The sequence below is a fragment of the Pelodiscus sinensis genome, chromosome 4 (assembly GCF_049634645.1).
Source record: "Pelodiscus sinensis isolate JC-2024 chromosome 4, ASM4963464v1, whole genome shotgun sequence".
Taxonomy (NCBI): Eukaryota; Metazoa; Chordata; order Testudines; family Trionychidae; genus Pelodiscus; species Pelodiscus sinensis.
Genome location: NC_134714.1, coordinates 130,500,335 through 130,519,192, shown reverse-complemented (window position 1 = coordinate 130,519,192; position 18,858 = coordinate 130,500,335). Strand labels below are relative to the sequence as shown.

The window sequence follows — 18,858 nt, the reverse complement described above, 5'->3', positions numbered from 1 at the left end:
TTGACTCATATCCAGCTTTTCATCCACTGTAATCCCCAGGGCCTTTTCTGCCAAACTGCTGCTTAGCCGGTCGGTCCCCAGCCTATAGCAGTGCTTGGGATTCTTCCATCCCAAGTGAAGGACTCTGCACTTAGCCTTGTTGAACCTCATCAGATTTCTTTTGGCCCAATCCTCCAACTTGTCTAGGAACCTATCCCTGCCCTCTAGCAGATCTACCTCTCCCTCTAGCTTAATGTCATCTGTAAACTTGCTGAGGGTGCAATCCATCCCCTCAGCCAGGTCATTAATGAAGCTGTCGAGCAAAACCGGCCATAGGATCAAGTCCTGGGATGCTGCTTGGTACTGGCTGACAACTAGACGTTGAGTCCCAAAGAGGAACTCACCACCTGGTGTTACAGTTTAGTCACCTGCTTTTTTGAGCCTCCCCTTAAAAGCTAGACAATGCAATCCAAAAGGTAAGTGTTGTAAGCTGTACTGCTTTGCATTGATGCTGCAGAACAATCTAACATAGCTCTTTAGGTCCTTTGGGAAGTGGTGAAAGCCCTGACTGGCCCCCACCAAATTCTAATACATGCCCAAGTGAGCACGATCCTGCATTGATAAAAGATTTCTTGAGCTGCTCTGTTCTGTTTTTTAAGCATAGCACTGAACATGGTGTTTTGCAGCCATTAACCAAACATGGGGGAAGAACTAAAGTAAAATTCACTGAATTGATAAGATATTGAGTGGCAAGAGAAGACCTTTACATTAAGATGCATAAATTAACACCTGGATACATGTGGAATGGGATGAGGTATTTGTTTAAAGTTTACTAGTTTGGTAAGTTGGTAGGTGTAAAATGTTGGCGCACAGCGAAGAAGAATGAAATAGCAGATTCAATCTGGCCTAAATTGGCAGGCAGACAAGTGTAGATAGGACCCATAAATGATCAATCCAATGCTGCAGGGAAGGGTCAAATAGGCATACTCAATCCAAAATTAGGTGAGGGGCACCAGACCATAATAGTACACAGACCATAATACTAAGCTTCAGAGGCGTAGCCAAGTCAGTCTGTAACAGGAAAAACTTAAAAAACCAGCAAATAGTCTAGTAGCATCTTAAAGACTAACAAAACATGTGGATGATATCGTGAGCAAAAGCTACTTCTTCAGATGACTAGAGTATTAGAAGCCCAGATCCAAGAATAAGAGGGGTGAGGGGAGACAGAAAAGGAGGAGGGCAAAAAAGAGAGAGAGTAGATGGTCCAAGTAGTTACAAAAGGCTGATAAGAACAATTAGCACCTCCGTTGGTTGGTTGGTTAAGTCATTAGGATGAGAAGGCTTGTTATGTTACACATTTGATTGACAGCCAGATTTAGCAACAGTCATAGGACTAGACAGATCAATCCAAGGAGGTTTAACAGTGACTGGCGGATAGCATATGCTCATGGCAGGAAATGAGCCACTCTGAAAGGTTCCAGTGGCTGGTAAAGCTGAAGAAAAGCAGGCCAAAGTCAGTCAAGTTAGGAAGTCCGGGAAAGATCAGCTCAGAAGAAAGAAACTGAAAAGACTTGAAAGAAGCAGAAACTGGGGCAGATGCAGAACCAGGGACAGGCCAGAAGGAGCCTGACACAGAAGAGAGGAAAAGAAGAGTATGGGGAGTAAGCATATGAACCACCCCACCCCCAGTTAGTGGCTTTAAAGCTCAAGCAGTAGTAGCTCTACACTGAACTCTAGAGGTCACAGGTTCAAATGTGCCTGCCGGAGGTTACACAGTCCTAGCAATAGCTTTAATGAATGTGTGCCTGTCTGTCTGGGTTAATAAAGGTGTGTGGTATGAATGTTTTAGAGATGTAAAGTTTCAGAATGCAGTCAGTGACAGCCCTGCAAGCAGAACAGAGTGTCCAAGGGTTCTGCAGAGGGCTCACTCTTTGCTTTCATTTACGTTTAGATGAATTTCAGTTATGGAAGGTTGGTAACACTGAATAAAGAAAGTACTTTGTTTCAGAAAAATCATGCCCAGGTGGCGAGGAGTCCTGTGGCACCTTATAGACTAACTGAAGTGTCGGAGCATAAGCTTTCGTGGGCAAAGACCCACTTCGTCAGATGCCCACGAAAGCTTATGCTCCGACACTTCAGTTAGTCTATAAGGTGCCACAGGACTCCTCGCCACTTCTGCAGATTCAGACTAACACGGCCACCCCTCTGATACGTGCCCAGGTGTTTATCAATTGCATTGGAGTGCTGCATCCATGTCTTCCAAGGACAACAGCTCTAAACTGTACTAGGAAGTTTTGTCCTAGAAGTGTTTCCTGCAAAACCCTGGCAATTTCTCTAGGGCAGGCCCCCTTTTACCTTACCAAGAGAGAGAAATGAGTCACCTGAAGGTAGGGGTAACAGGTGAGCTAGTGTGGGGGTACTTTGCATCTGGTTTAGGAGGGTAACGGAGGAATTAGTGACCACTTCCCATAGCTACAATAATCACAACTGTCAGAGCACATCTACACTACAGAGATGATCGAAGCTGCTGCTGTCAGTCTTCCAGGGTTTGAATTAGCAGGTCTAGTGAAGACACACTAATTCAAACTGAGAGGGACGCTCTATGAGTGCGGGTAGTCCTGCTTCCATGAGGAGTAAGGGAAGTCGAAGGGAGTGCTCTCCCTTCGACTTCCTGCAATATAGACAGCGCCAGAAGTCGAGTTAAGGTACTTTGATCTCAGCTATACAATTAACATAGTTGAAGTTGCGTATCTCAATTCAACCTTATCCCATAGTGTAGACAGAGCCTAAAACAACTGCACGGGAGGGATGGGAGAAAAGGACAGAGGAAAGACCGTGTGCACCAGAGCCCCCGAGAGCTCTGGGTAAACCCACAGGTCTCTTAAATAAGAGCACAGTAACTGACTGACTGGTATACCTGGAGTAACAGGAACAGATAGCTGAGCTATGATTAGAGACTATGAATTCAGAGGATTTTTTTTTTTACTCCCTTATGAGGTTCAGGTTGGGAAAGAAAGAAATATCATTAAACGTGGGAGAGGTGTTAAGGCTTTTCTTTTCAAATGTAATGTGATTTCATAGGGAAAAACAGCACCTGGCATAAGACCAAAATGATACATACTAGCACAGTAGAGGGAGAGAAGATTCTTCTATTTGTAGTTTATAGGAATCAGAAGAACACATCTGAGATGACAGAAGATTATCACCTACTGTTTCTAAAATCTTCTGTACAAGAATCCTTCTCCACACAATCCATCTGTGGTTACATGTATTAAAAATGTAATGGAAGACTTGCATAAAAGGTTTAGTGTGAGCAACTTAAAATTAACTATTAGTTGTGTTTCACAAAAACATATTCATTTCACTCACACAATCATTTGATCTCAGTTGGGTTTAACAGTTGTTGAATTACCATTAGTTTGAATGTAGTTATTAAACTTAGAACAGATTAACCACAGCTTTAACCAAACTTGTGAAACTTGTTATAAGAACCAAAGCTGATTCACAGATCTCTGATCATTATCTGCCACCTTACTGATAAAATTAAAGGCAAAACACAAAGAGTGTTGCATTTGCTAAAGTGATTCTAATGCTTCAGAGGTTGGTAGTTATATCAAAAGGAAGCCTGAGCCGTGGAAGACAGAGCTGAAATTATTACATCAGCCTAATGAGGCAAAATCAGGGATAGTGAGGTATTTGTGCCAACAATAAGAAACATGTGCTCAGTCTTGCAGAGCCTTGAGCCAATATTGGACAAAAACAACACACACATTGTAGTCTCTATGACATGATGGTTAGTGATATAAATGTTATAAAATCATCCAGGGGACAGATACCAGAAAGTCTCTCTGGTCTCCATTTTGTGTTCCTAGCTTCTACTTTGGTCTCCATTTTATACCCCTAGCCCCTCATGCCCAGCCTAAACCCAGAGCCCTCACAATCCTTCATACCATTGATTGAAAAATTGGGAAGAGATCTCTGGGTTATGGCATCTTCATTAGATGTTGGAGAAAGATCTCTGGATTATAATGTCCTGTAAAATTGCAGGAAATAGATCTGCATCTTGCAAAGATGCAAGCATGCCAATCCCTCTGCCTTTCTCCCCCTTCACAAGTGATTATAAAGATTCACAAATTAAATGACACACACCCTCCCCTCAAAGAGAAAAATAAAATAAAATACAATCCAAGGTTTTAAAAAACCTCACTTTAAAAGGGCATTTTACCTGCAGTCACTTCTCTAAAGCAATCCAGGTTTCTTTTGGTTTTAGAAAAGATTTGCCCACATGAATAGAAAGAGCAAACAATTGGCTTAAGGGGGAGGGGAGTGAAGAGTGAGGGGAGGGCCTTCCTAAGGAGAAGACAAGGATTCTAGCTAGTTAATTTGAAAATTCAGTGGCCACCACTGTCAAAAGTAGCAAGGGAAAAGGAGTGTCTTTTTAGGGGACTCAAATTTGGGGAGACCCCCTTCAATGATGCCTCAAAAGGCACTGAGCACTCAGCTTCTTCAAAATCACTCAGTGCCCCCCCCCCCCCCCAATAACTAGCCAGTTGGGGAAAAGATTAGCCATTTCCTTTCCTTCTCCCGCCTCTCTCACCTTTTGTCAATCAAAGCTCTTCCATGCCACATCTGCATGCCAGCTTGTTAGTCTAAAAAGCCCAGGTGGCTAGCCAGTTCTCCATGCAACCCTGCCACAGATTTACAGACTGCCCCGGCCTAGCATTGGGTGCCCGTTGCTGGTTGTCATGCATGCGCTGAGCCTAGCAGCATCTCTAGGAGTGGAGACCTGGGCCTGCAAAAAGCAAGCCCCCTCCTCCGTCACTCTGCAGGGAGGGAAGAGCCTTGTGTCACTGCTAATACGCAACCGGCTGCATCGCTCCCCAAGACCAGACTGTCTCTGCAGACATCAATCCAGCTCACTGCAGGAGCTCCCATTGCCAAGCAGGGATGCTGGAGTCTGCAGACCCAATGAGTTGGGGAGGCCGCATGGCCTGCCCTGGTAAAACAGGGTGTTCCCTGAGGACTGCCACACTAAAAGGGTTCCTCCTTAGAGACTGTTTATAGAACAGGATGCAGCACAGAACCAGTAAACCCATGTGTGACGGGGTGTTTGCCTCACATTGCCTCTAAAGGGCTTAATGAGGCTACATGGACCAATTCACCGCCAAGGCAGCACCAGGGAGCAAAGAGGACTAATTAAACTCAAAGGATGAAGCTCCCCTGGAGAGGAATAGGAAGCACTTGCATAAAGGCCAGGTAGCTGCAGGGAGGCCTGGAATCACACTGTAGGGCTTGCGGGAACGGGGAGCTTGGCCCAGAAGCAAAGACTCACCCACAGGAGGGTAGAGAGGAAGAGGCAGAAACAATACAGGAAGCAGACCAGGGAAACAGCAATCAGGTGAGGGACAACGCAGGCCTTTCGAACCACTGGATGTAGGACCCCTGGGCTGGAGCCCAGAGAAAAAGCCAGGCCTGGGTTCCCCTACCAGCCACTGGGGAAATGGCCCCATTGCTGGGCGCTGAAGTGGAAGATTTCCTGGGATGACTGGTAGAGTCAGATTTTGGTATTAGCCCTTTTCTTCTCCGCCCTCTCCACCGCCTGAAGGGAAAACCTATAGTTATCTGGCCAAAGGGCCAAGCCACGAACAGGGAGCCATTGAGTTGACACAGAGAGAGAGAGAGAGAGAGAGAGAGAGAGAGTGCACTTGCAGAAGGGGCATCAGATGGGCAGAGCTAATCCCTAGGGCTATGTCTAGACTGCAAGCCTCTTTCGAAAGAGAGCGTCTAGACTGCACGCGGAACTTTCGAAAGAGCAAGCCGCTTTTTCGAAAGAAAGCACCCAGCGAGTCTGGATGCTCTCTTTCGAAGAAGCCCTATTTACATTCAAGAACGCCTTCTTTCGAAAGAAGGCGTTCTTCCTCGTGAAATGAGGTTTACCGCCGTCGAAAGAAAAGCCGCATTCTTTCGATTTAATTTCGAAAGAACGCGGCTGCAGTCTAGACGCAGGTGAAGTTTTTTTGGAAAAAGGCTACTTTTCCCGAAAAACCCCCTGAGTCTGGACACAGCCGTGGCCACAAGGAAGCAATCCAGCAGTAAGTACAGCCCCCATGACACCAAGATATGAACATAGGAAAAGAATCTGACAGTCTCACTTTGTTGACACTTATCTGACTCAGTTACTCAAGGACCACATTGGAGAAAAATCCTCCATTAAAAATGTGGGTTAAAATTTTCAACAGTGATGGGCAGCACCCAATTATTAATGGCTATGGGGGCCCAGTTTTCAGACAGTGCTGAGCACTTCCACCTGAAAATTAGGCCTTTTTAAGATATTGACTGAAAACTCCTCGCCTCAACTTACGTTATAAAGTCACAATGCGCATTCAGATCAGGTTTCACTGATCACACCAAGTCCTCCACTCTTCCCAGGAGACTTTCAAATTGTACAACTCCTGATTTTCTAATGCACAACCCCAAGCAGCTTGATATTTCCCTCCCCCAACCCCCAGATTTTGTTTTGTGTATTGAAAAGTGGCAGCATTAAAGAACACAATCCCCAGTTATATTCCCCTTTCCAGGATACCTTTACATGTCTTTTCCTGGTTGGTTAAGAGAAAAGAGATCTCAATTGTGAATCTCAATTTACAGCAAACCAGGCTAAGAAAAGACCAAGAGGTCTATGCTCTACAGCTAACTGAGAGCAGGAACTACTCCTGGGGGAATTCTGTGCAATATTTCAACGTTCTGCATATTTGTCTAAATAACACAATATATTCACACCTGTTTCAATTATTTGTGGTCATTTATTTAAGAGTACCTGGCAGCAAGTGCAGCTGTAACAATACAGACCACAAATCAGAGTTGGAAAACGTTTGACAAATAGATTCCTTACTAGGTGTGTTAATAGAGAACGCTGAATAATTCATTTAAGCCTCTGCCCTGGGTCCAGGAGCCCCCACTCCTCCCGGGAGAACCACACGGCCACCTCGGCGAAGGCCACCGGCACCTGGAACCAGAAGGGCCCAGCTCAGCACCCGCCGCCCCAGCCACACCCCAAGGCTGGATCAGGGTCGGGCACGAGGGGCACCACAGGGGGCGCCCCAAGGGGGAGTCTGCAGCAGGAGCCAGGGGGAAGGGGCAGCGATCCCGGGCCAACTGCACATCCCACTGTGCCTCTCACCTGGCAGCCAGCCACAGCGCCCACCAGCACCAGCTCCCAGGCCATGCGGCCCCCCACGTCGCCCTGGGCAGGATCTGTGGGGCGCACAGGGGGACAGTGTCAGAGGCAGGGCTCAGCCCCACGGGGTGGGGGTATCGGGCCCCTTTGGAGCAAATCGCTCTGCGGGACACCCCGGCTGGCACAAGACCCAGAGGCTGCCGGGAATCATGTTCCTCCCGGGGCACGTGGGGAGCTGCGGGGAGACCGCCCCACGCTGCCGCCGCTTGCTGCCCCGCACCCGGGCCGGGGGACACACATGGGTCTGTTCCAGGCAGGGGCGGGGAGCCGGCTCCCTTCGCTCCCGCTCTCAGCCCCCCTGTACCCATATCCCGCAGCTCCGGCAGCGGCTGGTCCTGGGAACCACCTGCTGCCGCCCGCGGGCTGCGAACCCGCACAGGGGTGGGGGGCTCCCTGTTCGTGAGATCATCTCCCCCCCCATTGCGTCACGCCGCCGGGAGCCAATCCCCGGCCCGCCCACAGGGATGAATGAACGGGCTCTGGAGAGCGCGGGGAGAAGGCATACAAGCCCCGCCCCCTGCACAGCTGTGAGGTCAGGCCGCGGGAACGTGCTTTCATGTGCGCCCCCCGGCCGGAGGGATAACAGCCTTCTACTGCTGCTGCGACCTGGGGCCTCCGCGCCGGGCTGTGAGGTGGGTGGTAATGTGATGCACGAAGGAGCCTGGTGTATAGGGGTCCCTTGCGTGCCCCTGGGCCTGCAGCATCCCGGGGGCTGGGCGGGGGAGTCCGTCGTGCCACGAGCGTCACTTCACCGGGGGCATTTCCACGTGAGTTGGAGAGAAACGTGGGGGGGGAGCAGCCTGCGATTGGCTCCAGCTGGGGACTCCTGGGCTCTGACCTCATTTCCGGGAGCGGAGGGGCGCCCAATGGGCCGAGCTGCAAGTTCCAGCCTGCCCTGCAATAGAGACATTCAGCCCCCCGCTTCCCAGAGCGGAGCCGGGGCTGCTGCTACCTCGCGTGGGGCTGGGGCAGCGCAGGGATCTTCCTGGCCCAACCCCCGGACGCTTGGGTCCCAAGTCGCCCCACTTCTCCCGCTGACAGCTGGAGGGAGATTGCCCCGGCTGGGTGGTGAGCAAGGAATCGCTGCCTGGGGCGGCAGGGAGAGGGGAATGGGGCTCCCTGAACTGCAGCTGGCACCCGGGAGAGCCCCTGGGGGGGGGGGTCCTGTGCCCCTGAGCCTAGCAAAGCCCCCCGCCCTAAACCAGCCACTCCTTGGAAATATTTCATGGCTACTTATCAGGATTTCCTACCTCCCCCCCCTTTGCAGGTAGCAATTCTTGTCTGTGCCTGGCACTAGGGGAACAGGGGCTGCATCCTCAGGGCACCTAGGTCAGGAACAGTCTGGTCCTTACTGGCAGAGGTGACCTGGCACCGGTGACATAGGAGTGGGCTTGGGGACTCTTCATGGACTAAGAGGCAGCCCCCCAGGATGCCACGCCTGAGCCGTGGATTGGGAAGGTCAGAAGAGCCCCTTCCGCTCAGCTAGTGCAGTGCCCTGCCAAACCCTGGCCAGGGAACCCCGCCCTGAGCATCAGCCAGCCACAAAGCTGGGGGGCCCTGACGTGCCACAACTGGCATCAAAGGATTTAGGTTATAGGGCAGTGAGGGGATCCCAGCAAAGCCACCTGGAGCCCACCCACCCTGACCCTTGGGAGGAGCCCTCTCCTCCCCCAAGCTCTCTCAAGGCTCAGCGGGGCTGTTGGGGGCAGAATCAGCCCGTGGGGATTTGCTTCCTGCGTGTCAGTGACAAACTCCCTTTGCTGTCCCATCTCTCTGGCACACGGAACAGGCCCTGTCTGCAGTGTGTCTCTCTCTCGCAAAAGGTGCCAGGATGGAGAAGGAGAATCCTGCACAGGAAGAGCCTGAAGGAGCAGAGCTGCATGGGATGTCCCGGAGCACCGAGTGGGGAGAGGCCAGCAGGGCTGGACAGCAGCTGGGGACAGAGGCGATGTCACCGAAGGAGATGCACGTCAGGGTGGCGACAGAGCCCAGCCAAGCCCAGTGCAAGTTGCGCCCCTACAGCTGCTCGGACTGCGAGAAGAGCTTCCGACAAAGCTCCCACCTGGTCCAGCACCAGCGCATCCACACGGGCCAGAAGCCCTACAAGTGCAGCGAGTGTGGGAAGAGCTTTGTTCTCAGCTACAACCTGATCGATCACCAGCGCATCCACACTGGTGAGCGGCCCTACCAGTGTGGTCAGTGTGGGAAGAGCTTCATCCGGAGCTCCCACCTCTTCCAGCACCAGCGCATCCACACGGGCGAGCGGCCCTACCAGTGCACCGAGTGCGGGAAGAGCTTCAACCGCAATTACACCCTGGTGAAGCATTTCCGCACCCACATCGGGGAGCAGCCCTTTATCTGCAGTGAGTGCGGGAGGAGTTTCAGCCTGGGCTCCTTCGCCCAGCACGTCCGCACCCACACGGGCGAGAAGCCCTACAGCTGCACCGAGTGTGGTGAAAGCTTCAGCAGCAGCTCCAACCTGAGCCAGCACCGGCGCATCCACACCGGGGAGAAGCCCTACAGCTGCAGCCACTGCGGGAAAAGCTTCAGCCAGAGCTCCAACCTCATCAAGCACCGGCGCATTCACACCGGGGAGAGGCCCTACAGCTGCCCCGAGTGTGGCAAGACCTTCAACCAGAGCTCCTCGCTCGTGCAGCACCAGCGCATCCACCGTGGTGAGCGGCCCTACCAGTGCACTGAGTGCGGCAAGCGCTTCGTGGACAGCTCCAAGCTGAACAAGCACTGGCGCACCCACACGGGCGAGCGGCCCTACAAGTGCACGGACTGTGGGAAGGACTTCCGAGACAGCTCCGCCCTCATGAAGCACCAGAGGGTCCACACCAAGCAGATGCTGCCCAGTGGCTGGGAGGGGACTTTTGAGGGGGTGGGAAATGATGTGATGGGCTCAACTCAGGATGTAACATACATGTCCTGTATGGGAGACAGCTCTGGAAAGAGGGAAATTAGCATGACAGCAGGGGACTCTCTGGAGGTATGTCTACGCAACAGCATTAATTCGAGTTAGTTAATTCGAATTAAGCTATTTCTAAGTTAATTCGAAATAACGCATCTACACACAAAACCTATTTTGAAGTAGCACGTCCACACTCAGTGGACCCTGAACCAAAGTTAAGGCTGGCTGGAACCGGTGCCAGCAGGGCATCAGGTTAGGACTTAGTGTGTGGGTTGCTGCCTGAGACTAACTGAGCTCCATGCTTAAAGGGACCCTACCCCCACCCCCGACAGACAGTTCTCAGGGTTCCCCCACTTGCTTGTCTACCTCAATGAGGGACAGCAAAGCAGTCCTGTCTTGGAGTGCCCTGAGTGTCCACACTTGGGACACCACAGCACTCAGCCACATGGAGCCAGAGCTGCCCCTGGGCACGCTGGTGCATCTCGTGGGGTCGTTGCCATTAGCCCGGCTGCACTTGCTGCAGGCTGCCATCTGGGGGGGTCCATTAGGGGGCTGTCAGGATCCAGGAGGCCCTGCAGGAGAGCTTCCACCCCGAGGAGCCCTCAGAACCGCCCCGGTCCTCCCAACCGGGGGCTCATGCCCCATTCCTCCCTCACGTCATTCCACTTACCCCTCCTTAGCCCCCCTTCCTGATGTCAAACAAAAGACACATATGTTCAAAAATAGAAATTGGGTTTATCAACAAAACTGGGGGGGGGGGATGAACCTCTGGGGAGACTGGGAAAAGGAGGCGGGAGAGGGGAGGGGGAAACCTGGGAGGAGGGAGCTAGAAGGGGGAAGCAAGGGGAAGAAAGGGGAGGGGAAGCTCAGGGCCCAGGATTGGGGGTCTTGCCGAACCAACTTGATTTTCATGCAAACCTGCTCCTGAGTTCTCATGTGGCCTTTGGTGGCCAGGTTGGCAGCTATCCTGCCATAGAGGCTGCATTCCTCTGTGTAGTGTGGAGATCATGGATGTTGGGGGCATCCCCCCAAACCTGAATAAGGTCCATGATCTCCACCCTGGACCATGAAGGCGCCCGATTTCTCCAGCACCTGTCAGGCTCCTGGTAGCTGGCAGACTGCTCCTGGGGAGCGGTGGAGGGCTGGCTGCCAGTGGCTTGCTGGCTCATGTTTTGGGGCCACTGGGTCAGGGGCCACAGCTGGCCCTGGGCTGGCAGGCTTGGAACTGGCACAGGCACTGTGGCCAGGGTCTACCCCTTTAATGGCTCCGGGGCTGGGGGGAGGAGAGTACGTTTTCCTGATTGTGCCCAGAGTGGCCACCAGGGCTCCCTGGGAAGGGCTGGAGGCCCCCTATTTCAAATTATGTGACTACATAGCACTTAATTGGAAATAGCTATTTTGAATTTGGCATTACTTCTCATAGAATGAAGTTTACCAAAAATAACGGCTGTTATTTCAAATTAACTTTGATGTGTAGACATACCCTGGCAGTTTCCTTGTGTACCATACACTGAGGCATGCATGTCAATCCTAGAGGTATTTACTAGTGTTCTTGTGTGTCACAGCCTCACCGACACATCGGAAAAAGTTACCTGGTTCAAGGCTTGTTCTCTTCCCCCCCCCCCCCCCCCCCCAAAGCGTGCACTGGGAGGCTTCTTGCTTTCTCAGGTTAACACACAAAACAGGACACTGTCTTAACTCCATCCTTACCTTTCAGGGACACCCATCCCCATGGTCTCAGCTACTGCTGCTCCTGGCAAGTTCCCAGTTTCAGCCAGCTCTACTCCCTGCCTGGTGCAGCAGCTACAGGGCTGCTTCCCTGAGCTCCTGGACCCTTGCTCCTGGGACCCATCACAGGGCTAACTCCACTCCAGTGTGGCATTCCTTCCTCCTACCAGCAGCCCTTTATTGGCCCAGATGTAGCCCAGCTCTCTTTCATTAGCTGGATTGGGCTCATCTGCTCTGCCCTCTACTCCTAAGACTGCGCCCCTTCCGAGAGCACAGAGCCTGCTCCCCACCCCACCTTGTCCAGGGTCCCAACATGACTGTTGGCACCTCTGTCCAGGATGGAAGATTTTACCGCTAGATAGGAGTTCACCTGCATGTCACTTACTGCCAGTTCTGGTATCACATGTCACCAGGCCAGTGTTTTCCCCAGCTCCAAAGGATGCTTTGCCATGCCCAGTCTTTTCAAGGAGTTGATTTCTTTTGCAGAGATTAGCATACAAAGCAGAAAACGGCTGTAACTCAGTCGTTGGCCCTGGGCTTCAGAACCACCCCTCCCTGGGGTCTCGAGCACTGCTGCATCTGGCAGCTTCCCTATTTCAGCCAGCTCTACCTAGATCTACAGTCCAGCTGGCCCAGTGTCCTGCCATCTGACAGTGGCCAGTTCTAGGGGTTTCAAAGGGAAAGAACAGAACGGCAATTATCAAGTGATCCATCCCATGTGATCCAGTCCCAGCCTCTGGCAGTCATAAGTTTAGGGACAGTCAGGGTGTGCCTAGACTACAAGGTTTTGTCAACAAAACTATACCTGCATCTACACTGCCGCCGAGTTCTGTCAACATAACGTCGGCAGAACTCAGCAGTTTTGTCAACAGCTGTAAACCTCGTTCTATGAGGAATAACGCCTTTTGTCGACAGAGTTCTGTCGACAAAGTGTTATTGCATCTACACTGTCCTTTGTGTCTCCACTCTCATGTCGACAAAGCGGCTTGCTTTGTCAGCAGAACTGGGTGTAGTCTCAACGCTCTTTGTCAACAGAAGCTTTGTCGACAGTATCTGTCGACAAAACTTCTGTCGACAAAAGCCTGTAGTTTAGATGTACCCTCAAAGCATGGGGTTGCATCCCTGACCACCTTGGCTAATAGCCATTGATGACCTGTTCTGCATGAATTTACCTTTTTTAACCCTGTGATAATTTTGGCCATCACAACATGCTCTAGCAATGAGTTCCACAGATCAACTCTCCAGTGTGTAGAAGTTCTTCCTTGTGTTTGTTTAAAATCTGCTGCCTATTAATTTCATCCGATGACTCCTGGTTCTTAGGTTATGTGAAGGGGTAAATAACTCTTCCTTACTCATTTTCTCCAAATCATTCTTGATTGTATAGATTTCTGTCATGAAATCTCCCATAGTCATCTCTTTTCCAACCTGAACAGTCCCAAGTTTTTTTAATCTCTTCTCCTCTGGAAACTATTCCATACCATGAGTCATTTGTGGGGCCCTTCTCTGTAACTTTTCCATTTCTAATATATCTCTTTGACTTGTGACAACTGCATGCAGTATTCAAGGTGTGAGCAGGCCATAGATTTATATAGTGGAAGTCCTCTCCCGTGAGCCCCCAGCCTGTTGCTCCAAGGACCCACCACAGGAACTAGTTTCATTCCTGTGTGGCTTTCCCTCCATAGGACTCAGCTTGTCTAGATCCTTCCTTCCTCTAGTCACCTACACAGAATCCTTCATTGACCCAGGTATAACTTAGCCCTCTTTAATTAGGCAGATTGCTCTGGTCCATGGGCACTGGACTTAGCCTATCCACAGGGCCCAACTGCCCTGTGACACAGTCCTTGAGGGAATATGCTGGAGCATTCTGTCTATCTTGATCATGGTGGATGGAGCCAGGGTTCCTGGAAAATATTACAAGGAGACAAGATGAAAAGATGTGGAGTCTCTAATATAGATCAGTGTCTGCAACCACTGACCGCATCAGTACTGAGGGCAGATTCTGATCTCATGACCTCAGTATAAATCCAGTGCAAGCTCTCTGATGCCAGTGGAGTCAGGGCGGGATTCTGATCTTGGTGTGCCTCCTTGGTGTAAATCCAGAGTGAGCCCACTGATGTCCGGGCTAGATTCTGATGAATCTTGCTAGCGAAATTCTGGTCTGTGTTCCTTTAAGATCTATTCTAGAGCCATGCTCGATTGCTGGATAACACATAATGGTCCTGACCTATATATTTTTTTATCCATGCTAGTGAATTACTCTCAATTCTGTTGTCATGGGTTTTTCACACACAAACCCAGTAATTCAAGGAACCCGATTCTGATCTCACACCAGAGTAAATCCAGAGGGACTCCAGAAAAGTCAACAGGATTACTCTGAATTTAAACCAAGCCTGACTTCAGTGCATGAGGTGCCTTTGGATTTACACTGTGGTCACTGAGATCACAGTTCAGTTGTGGTTCCATTGCTGGCAGTGGAACCGCTCCAGATATATAAAGCCCTGCGTGGATACAAAATTTTGTATCCGCATCTGCATTTGTGTCTGCAAAAATGAGCTGTGGATATCTGAATTCATGTCCGTGGATGCTTTTCCGGCGGATATTTTCAGATTTCCAGTGCTCTACAGATTTATACTAATGTTGCTGAGATCAGAATCTACCCCTAAATCCACAGGGGCCACTGCAGATTTTCACAAGGGTCACATCACAATCCAACTCCGTGATGTCAAATTTCTATTGACACAGTCCCTTCAATTATGGAAGGAGCAGATGCTAGTGAAATGATACTTCTGTATTGACCAGAACCCTGACTTCTGCTACATCAGCACTTTGATGGGAGTGGGAGTGGCATGCTGACTGCCCCCAGTGAACACTTGGGTGGTGGTGGTTTTTGTATTTGTCTGTTTCCAATAAAATGTGTATGGCACACTTAAGAGGAAGAGACTGTGTGTTATTCTAAACCTTGTTCCTGCTGTTGAAGTAGCTAAAACCCCAAGTTTATGCATCTCCCAGCACCAGGAATTAACCCCTATTGATCCAGAGGCATTTTTCTATGAGAGGCTATGAAAAATGGAATGCAGAGGTTTATGGGGATGACTTGAGGGATTTTTAGCTCTTCTCTTGACAGGCAGGTTCTCTGTCACTGTTTCTGCAGCCATCATGGCCTGGGAGTTGGGAATTTCCTTTATACCTCAACCAAGGGAGGCCTTGGGCCCAGGGGCGGCCCATGCCTATAGGCAAACTAGGCAGCCGCCTAGGGCGCCAAGTAACATGGGGCGCCAAATTTCAAACCCTGCCCCTTCCATTTCCCATTCCCTTTCCGGTGCCTTACCTGGAGCATTGCTTCCCTGCAGCCAGGAGGGGGGGGAAGTCCTGGGAGAGGCAACGCGCAGGGGGGCTTCCCCTGTGCCATGGGGGGGAGGTTTTGACCTCAGGGGAGGAGGAACTGGGGGGGGGGGGTTGGCCCCAGGGGAAGAGGAATGCGGGGGGGTTCCCCTGCACTGCGGGAGGGGGGGTCACCCCGGGAGAGGCGCATGCCGACTTTTCTCTGAGGGGGTGGGATCTTGGGAGGAGACGGGTGCAGGGGACTCACTCCCACGACTGGCACCCTGTTCCCTCTCCCTGGCCCCCAGCCCCCGAACTCCATCCCCAGCCCCCCTCTTCCCAGCACAGAACCAAAACCCTCAGTCGATATCTGCCCTTGGAGTTGGGGGGGGAGGGTGCCAATTGCATGGTTCGCCTAGGGTGCCAGTTGCTGGCAGCTAGTCTGGGGCCGCCCCTGCTTGGGTCCCAAACTGGGATTCCAACTCTGGATCCCAGCACCGCCCTTTTTTGTATATTCCCTACTTGACCCCTGCTGAGCAAACTCCTTTCATTTGCCCTTGTAAACGGCTCCCTGCAGCCTATGGGTACGTCTAGACTACAGGCTTCTGTCGACAGAAGTTTTGTCGACAGATTCTGTCGACAAAATTTCTGTCGACAAAGAGCGTCTAGACTACATTGAGTTCTGTCGACAAAGCAAGCTGCTTTGTCGACATGGTAGTGTAGATGCAAAGGACAGTTTACATGCAATAACACCTTCTGTCGACAGAAAGTCTGTCGACAGAAGGCGTTATGCCTCGTAAAATGAGGTTTACCAGCGTCGACAAAACTGCTGAGTTCTGTCGACGTTATGTCGACAGAACTCAGTGGTAGTGTGGACGCAGGTATAGTTTTGTCGACAAAAGTCCACTTTTGTCGACAAAACTCTGTAGTCTAGACACACCCTATGGCTCCCCATAGTCTGTCTATGTAACCTTCCCCCCACTCACACATGTAGAGAATCTACCCATTCTCCAGATACTTAATTATGCTCTGTCTCATACCCCCTTCCTTTTTTCTTTTTCTCCCCCCTCCCCTTCCCTATTTATTTCGAGTTTTCATATCCCCTACCCATAACTCTGGTCATCTGAAGAAGTGGGCTGTGCCCACAAAAGCTCATGATCCCATCTACATGTTTTGTTAGTCTATAAAGTGCTACCAGACCATTTGTTGTTTTTTACATGTGGTATGGTTCACTGTCCCATGTAGTGGCACTTAGACCACGTACAGTGAGAGACAAGAACGAGAGAGCTGTACAGCCTAAGATGAGACCCAGCTGGCTCTATAGATCAGGTTGTAGAGGATCCTACACTAAGCTCCAGAAGTGTGGGTTACGTTTACATCTCCCCAGGATTGTGGGGCCCAGGGATGAGCCTAGAAGGGCCTTCCCTGGACTATATAGATAGGGACTATCCCCTCGGTTCTCAGGTCTGGGGATGGGACATGCAGCCTTTTCCCTCTAGGGGCACTGACTGAGCAGCCTCAGGACAGTGGGACTGGCTGGCTTGGGGCAGGAGGGCAGGGAATGGAATATGGGGCATTGTAAGTGAATCTCATGTGCTGGGTTCATTAGTCTAGACCAGGGGTCTCCAAACTTTTCAGCCCGAGGGCCGCATTAACTATCAAACAGCAGTTCGGGGGCCGACTACACACTTGAGGTCCAAATAAAAAACAATCAAAACATGGATGTTGTTTTTAATTATGTATTTAATATTATTTTATTCAGTTATTATTTAATAACACATTCATACACTACACATGAACACCTGTATTAGTGTGAATGGTGAAATTGTTTCCTGGATGCCAAAATAGCAGACATTTCTGGCTTTAGATTTGTTGTCCCTAACATCAACAGTGACCTGAGATTATCATCGGACAAGTTTGTTCTCAAATTGTTCTTCACGTATTTCATTCTTGAAAATGTTTGTTCACACAGGTATGTTGTTCCAAAGATTGAAAGGTACCTTGATGCAAAAGTTTTGACATTAGGAAAGTCTTTCTTGGGCAAAAACTGGTAAAAACCCACCAGTCCTATTTTGAACTTGTCCCTAAGGAGGTCATTTGCTTGCAACTCAATGACTTCCAGCTGCAGTTCATCTGGGCAACTGGCCACATCTGCTTCAAATGGGTTTTGAAACAATCTCACTTCTTCTGCCTTTGAATCCAAAAAGGTCTCCACGGGCCGGATGAGAGGGCCTCGCGGGCCGCATCCGGCCCCCGGGCCGTAGTTTGGAGACCCCTGGTCTAGACTCTAGCATGAAAGGAGTTGGGTCTCAGCCCAGCTTAGAACACACCATTGTGCACTTGGCCACAGTCCCCACAAAATGGTGGACTCAGGGACAGCCGGGCTCATGAACCCCTGAGGCTTTTCTGCCTCCTCATCTACCCCCAGGATTAGCAACTGAGATATTTACCCCCCACTCCTGTGATCCCCCCCCCCCATCCACTTCAGGCCCCAGCCTCCCACCCAACTGCCAGAACTGCCAAACCAGAACATGCCCAACTGCCATGGAATCTCCAGAGCCCAACATTCCACACACCTGCCATGGAATCTCCAGAGCCCAACATTCCACACACCCGCCATGGAACCTCCAGACCCCAACATTCCACACACCTGCCATGGAACCTCCAGATCCCAACATTCCACACACCTGCCATGGAACCTCCAGACCCCAACATTCCACACACCCGCCATGGAACCTCCAGACCCCAACATTATACCCAACTGTCATAGAATTTTCAGACCCCAGCATATATATAGACACACACACACCCCCCCCCCACCCACCCCCCGGACTACTATGGAACCTCTAGCGCCCAACCTTCCACCTTAAATGAACCTTCACCTATAAGACACTGATTTCCTGCTGCAGCGGTTACTCTGTAGGGGTATTTTAGTGTTGCAGAGAGAACTGGGGCAGCTGTTTGTTCCAGGATGGATTAACCCCGTGGTGGTGGCTGATATGGTGGGACAAGGGCACTTGATCTGAGATACAGGACTCAGTTCCATGACTAGATCAGTGGTTTTCAAACTTTTGGGAGGGGGAATGTCAGGCACTGGGTCTCATTGCTGCAGGGGGACCAGGTGACCAGCAGGGGTGCTAAGGCAGCTACCAGCTTGTCCTGGCACCGCAGACTGCGCTGCGCCCCTGAAGCAGCCAGCAGCAGGCCCCACTCCTACATAGAGTGGGGGGGAGAGCACACAGGGCTCCACTCCCTGCCCTGAACACTAACTCCATGCTCCCATTGGCTGGGAACCTGTTGCTGACTGCTTTTAGGGCAAAGCATGGCCTGTGGTGCCAGGAGAGGCAGGAAGCCTGCCTTAGAACTCCCACTGACTGTTGACCAGGAGCTGCTCAAGGTAAGCCCCTCCTGCCTCAGCCCTGACCCCCCGCCCCCCAAGCCAGAGTCCCCGCCTATACTCCAAAGCTCTCATCCCCACCCCAGAGTCCACACTCTAGTCAAATTATATTTTTTAAAACACACCCAGTAGGATACAGTGGGTTGCTGTTTGGATGCACTCCGTATGGTAACTGTAGAGTTTACCTGCAGAATTGCAGGGATCCGTGCCAACTTGACCCCACTGCATTGATCCACAGAGCCCAGCAAATGCACTGATACCCATTTTAAATTTGTGAGTCTC

General features: G+C 50.9%; 1 protein-coding gene across 5 annotated transcripts in view; it reads left to right on the top strand.

Moving 5' to 3' along the window:
* Positions 1 to 18,858, top strand: part of LOC102461287 (uncharacterized) — a 35,840-nt gene that overhangs the window by 9,723 nt on the left and 7,259 nt on the right. The window contains exons 1-2 of one of the 5 annotated variants that reach the window (XM_075928987.1): positions 6,972 to 7,848; positions 9,006 to 14,811. In XM_075928987.1, the coding sequence (XP_075785102.1) occupies positions 7,366 to 7,848; positions 9,006 to 10,241 (1,719 nt within the window). In that variant the 5' untranslated portion in view covers positions 6,972 to 7,365 and the 3' untranslated portion in view covers positions 10,242 to 14,811. Of the gene's footprint in view, positions 1 to 6,971; positions 7,849 to 7,984; positions 8,285 to 9,005; positions 14,812 to 18,858 lie in introns of those variants that run through there. The other 4 variants (XM_075928995.1, XM_075928988.1, XM_075928994.1 and 1 more) reach the window with 4 other exon arrangements.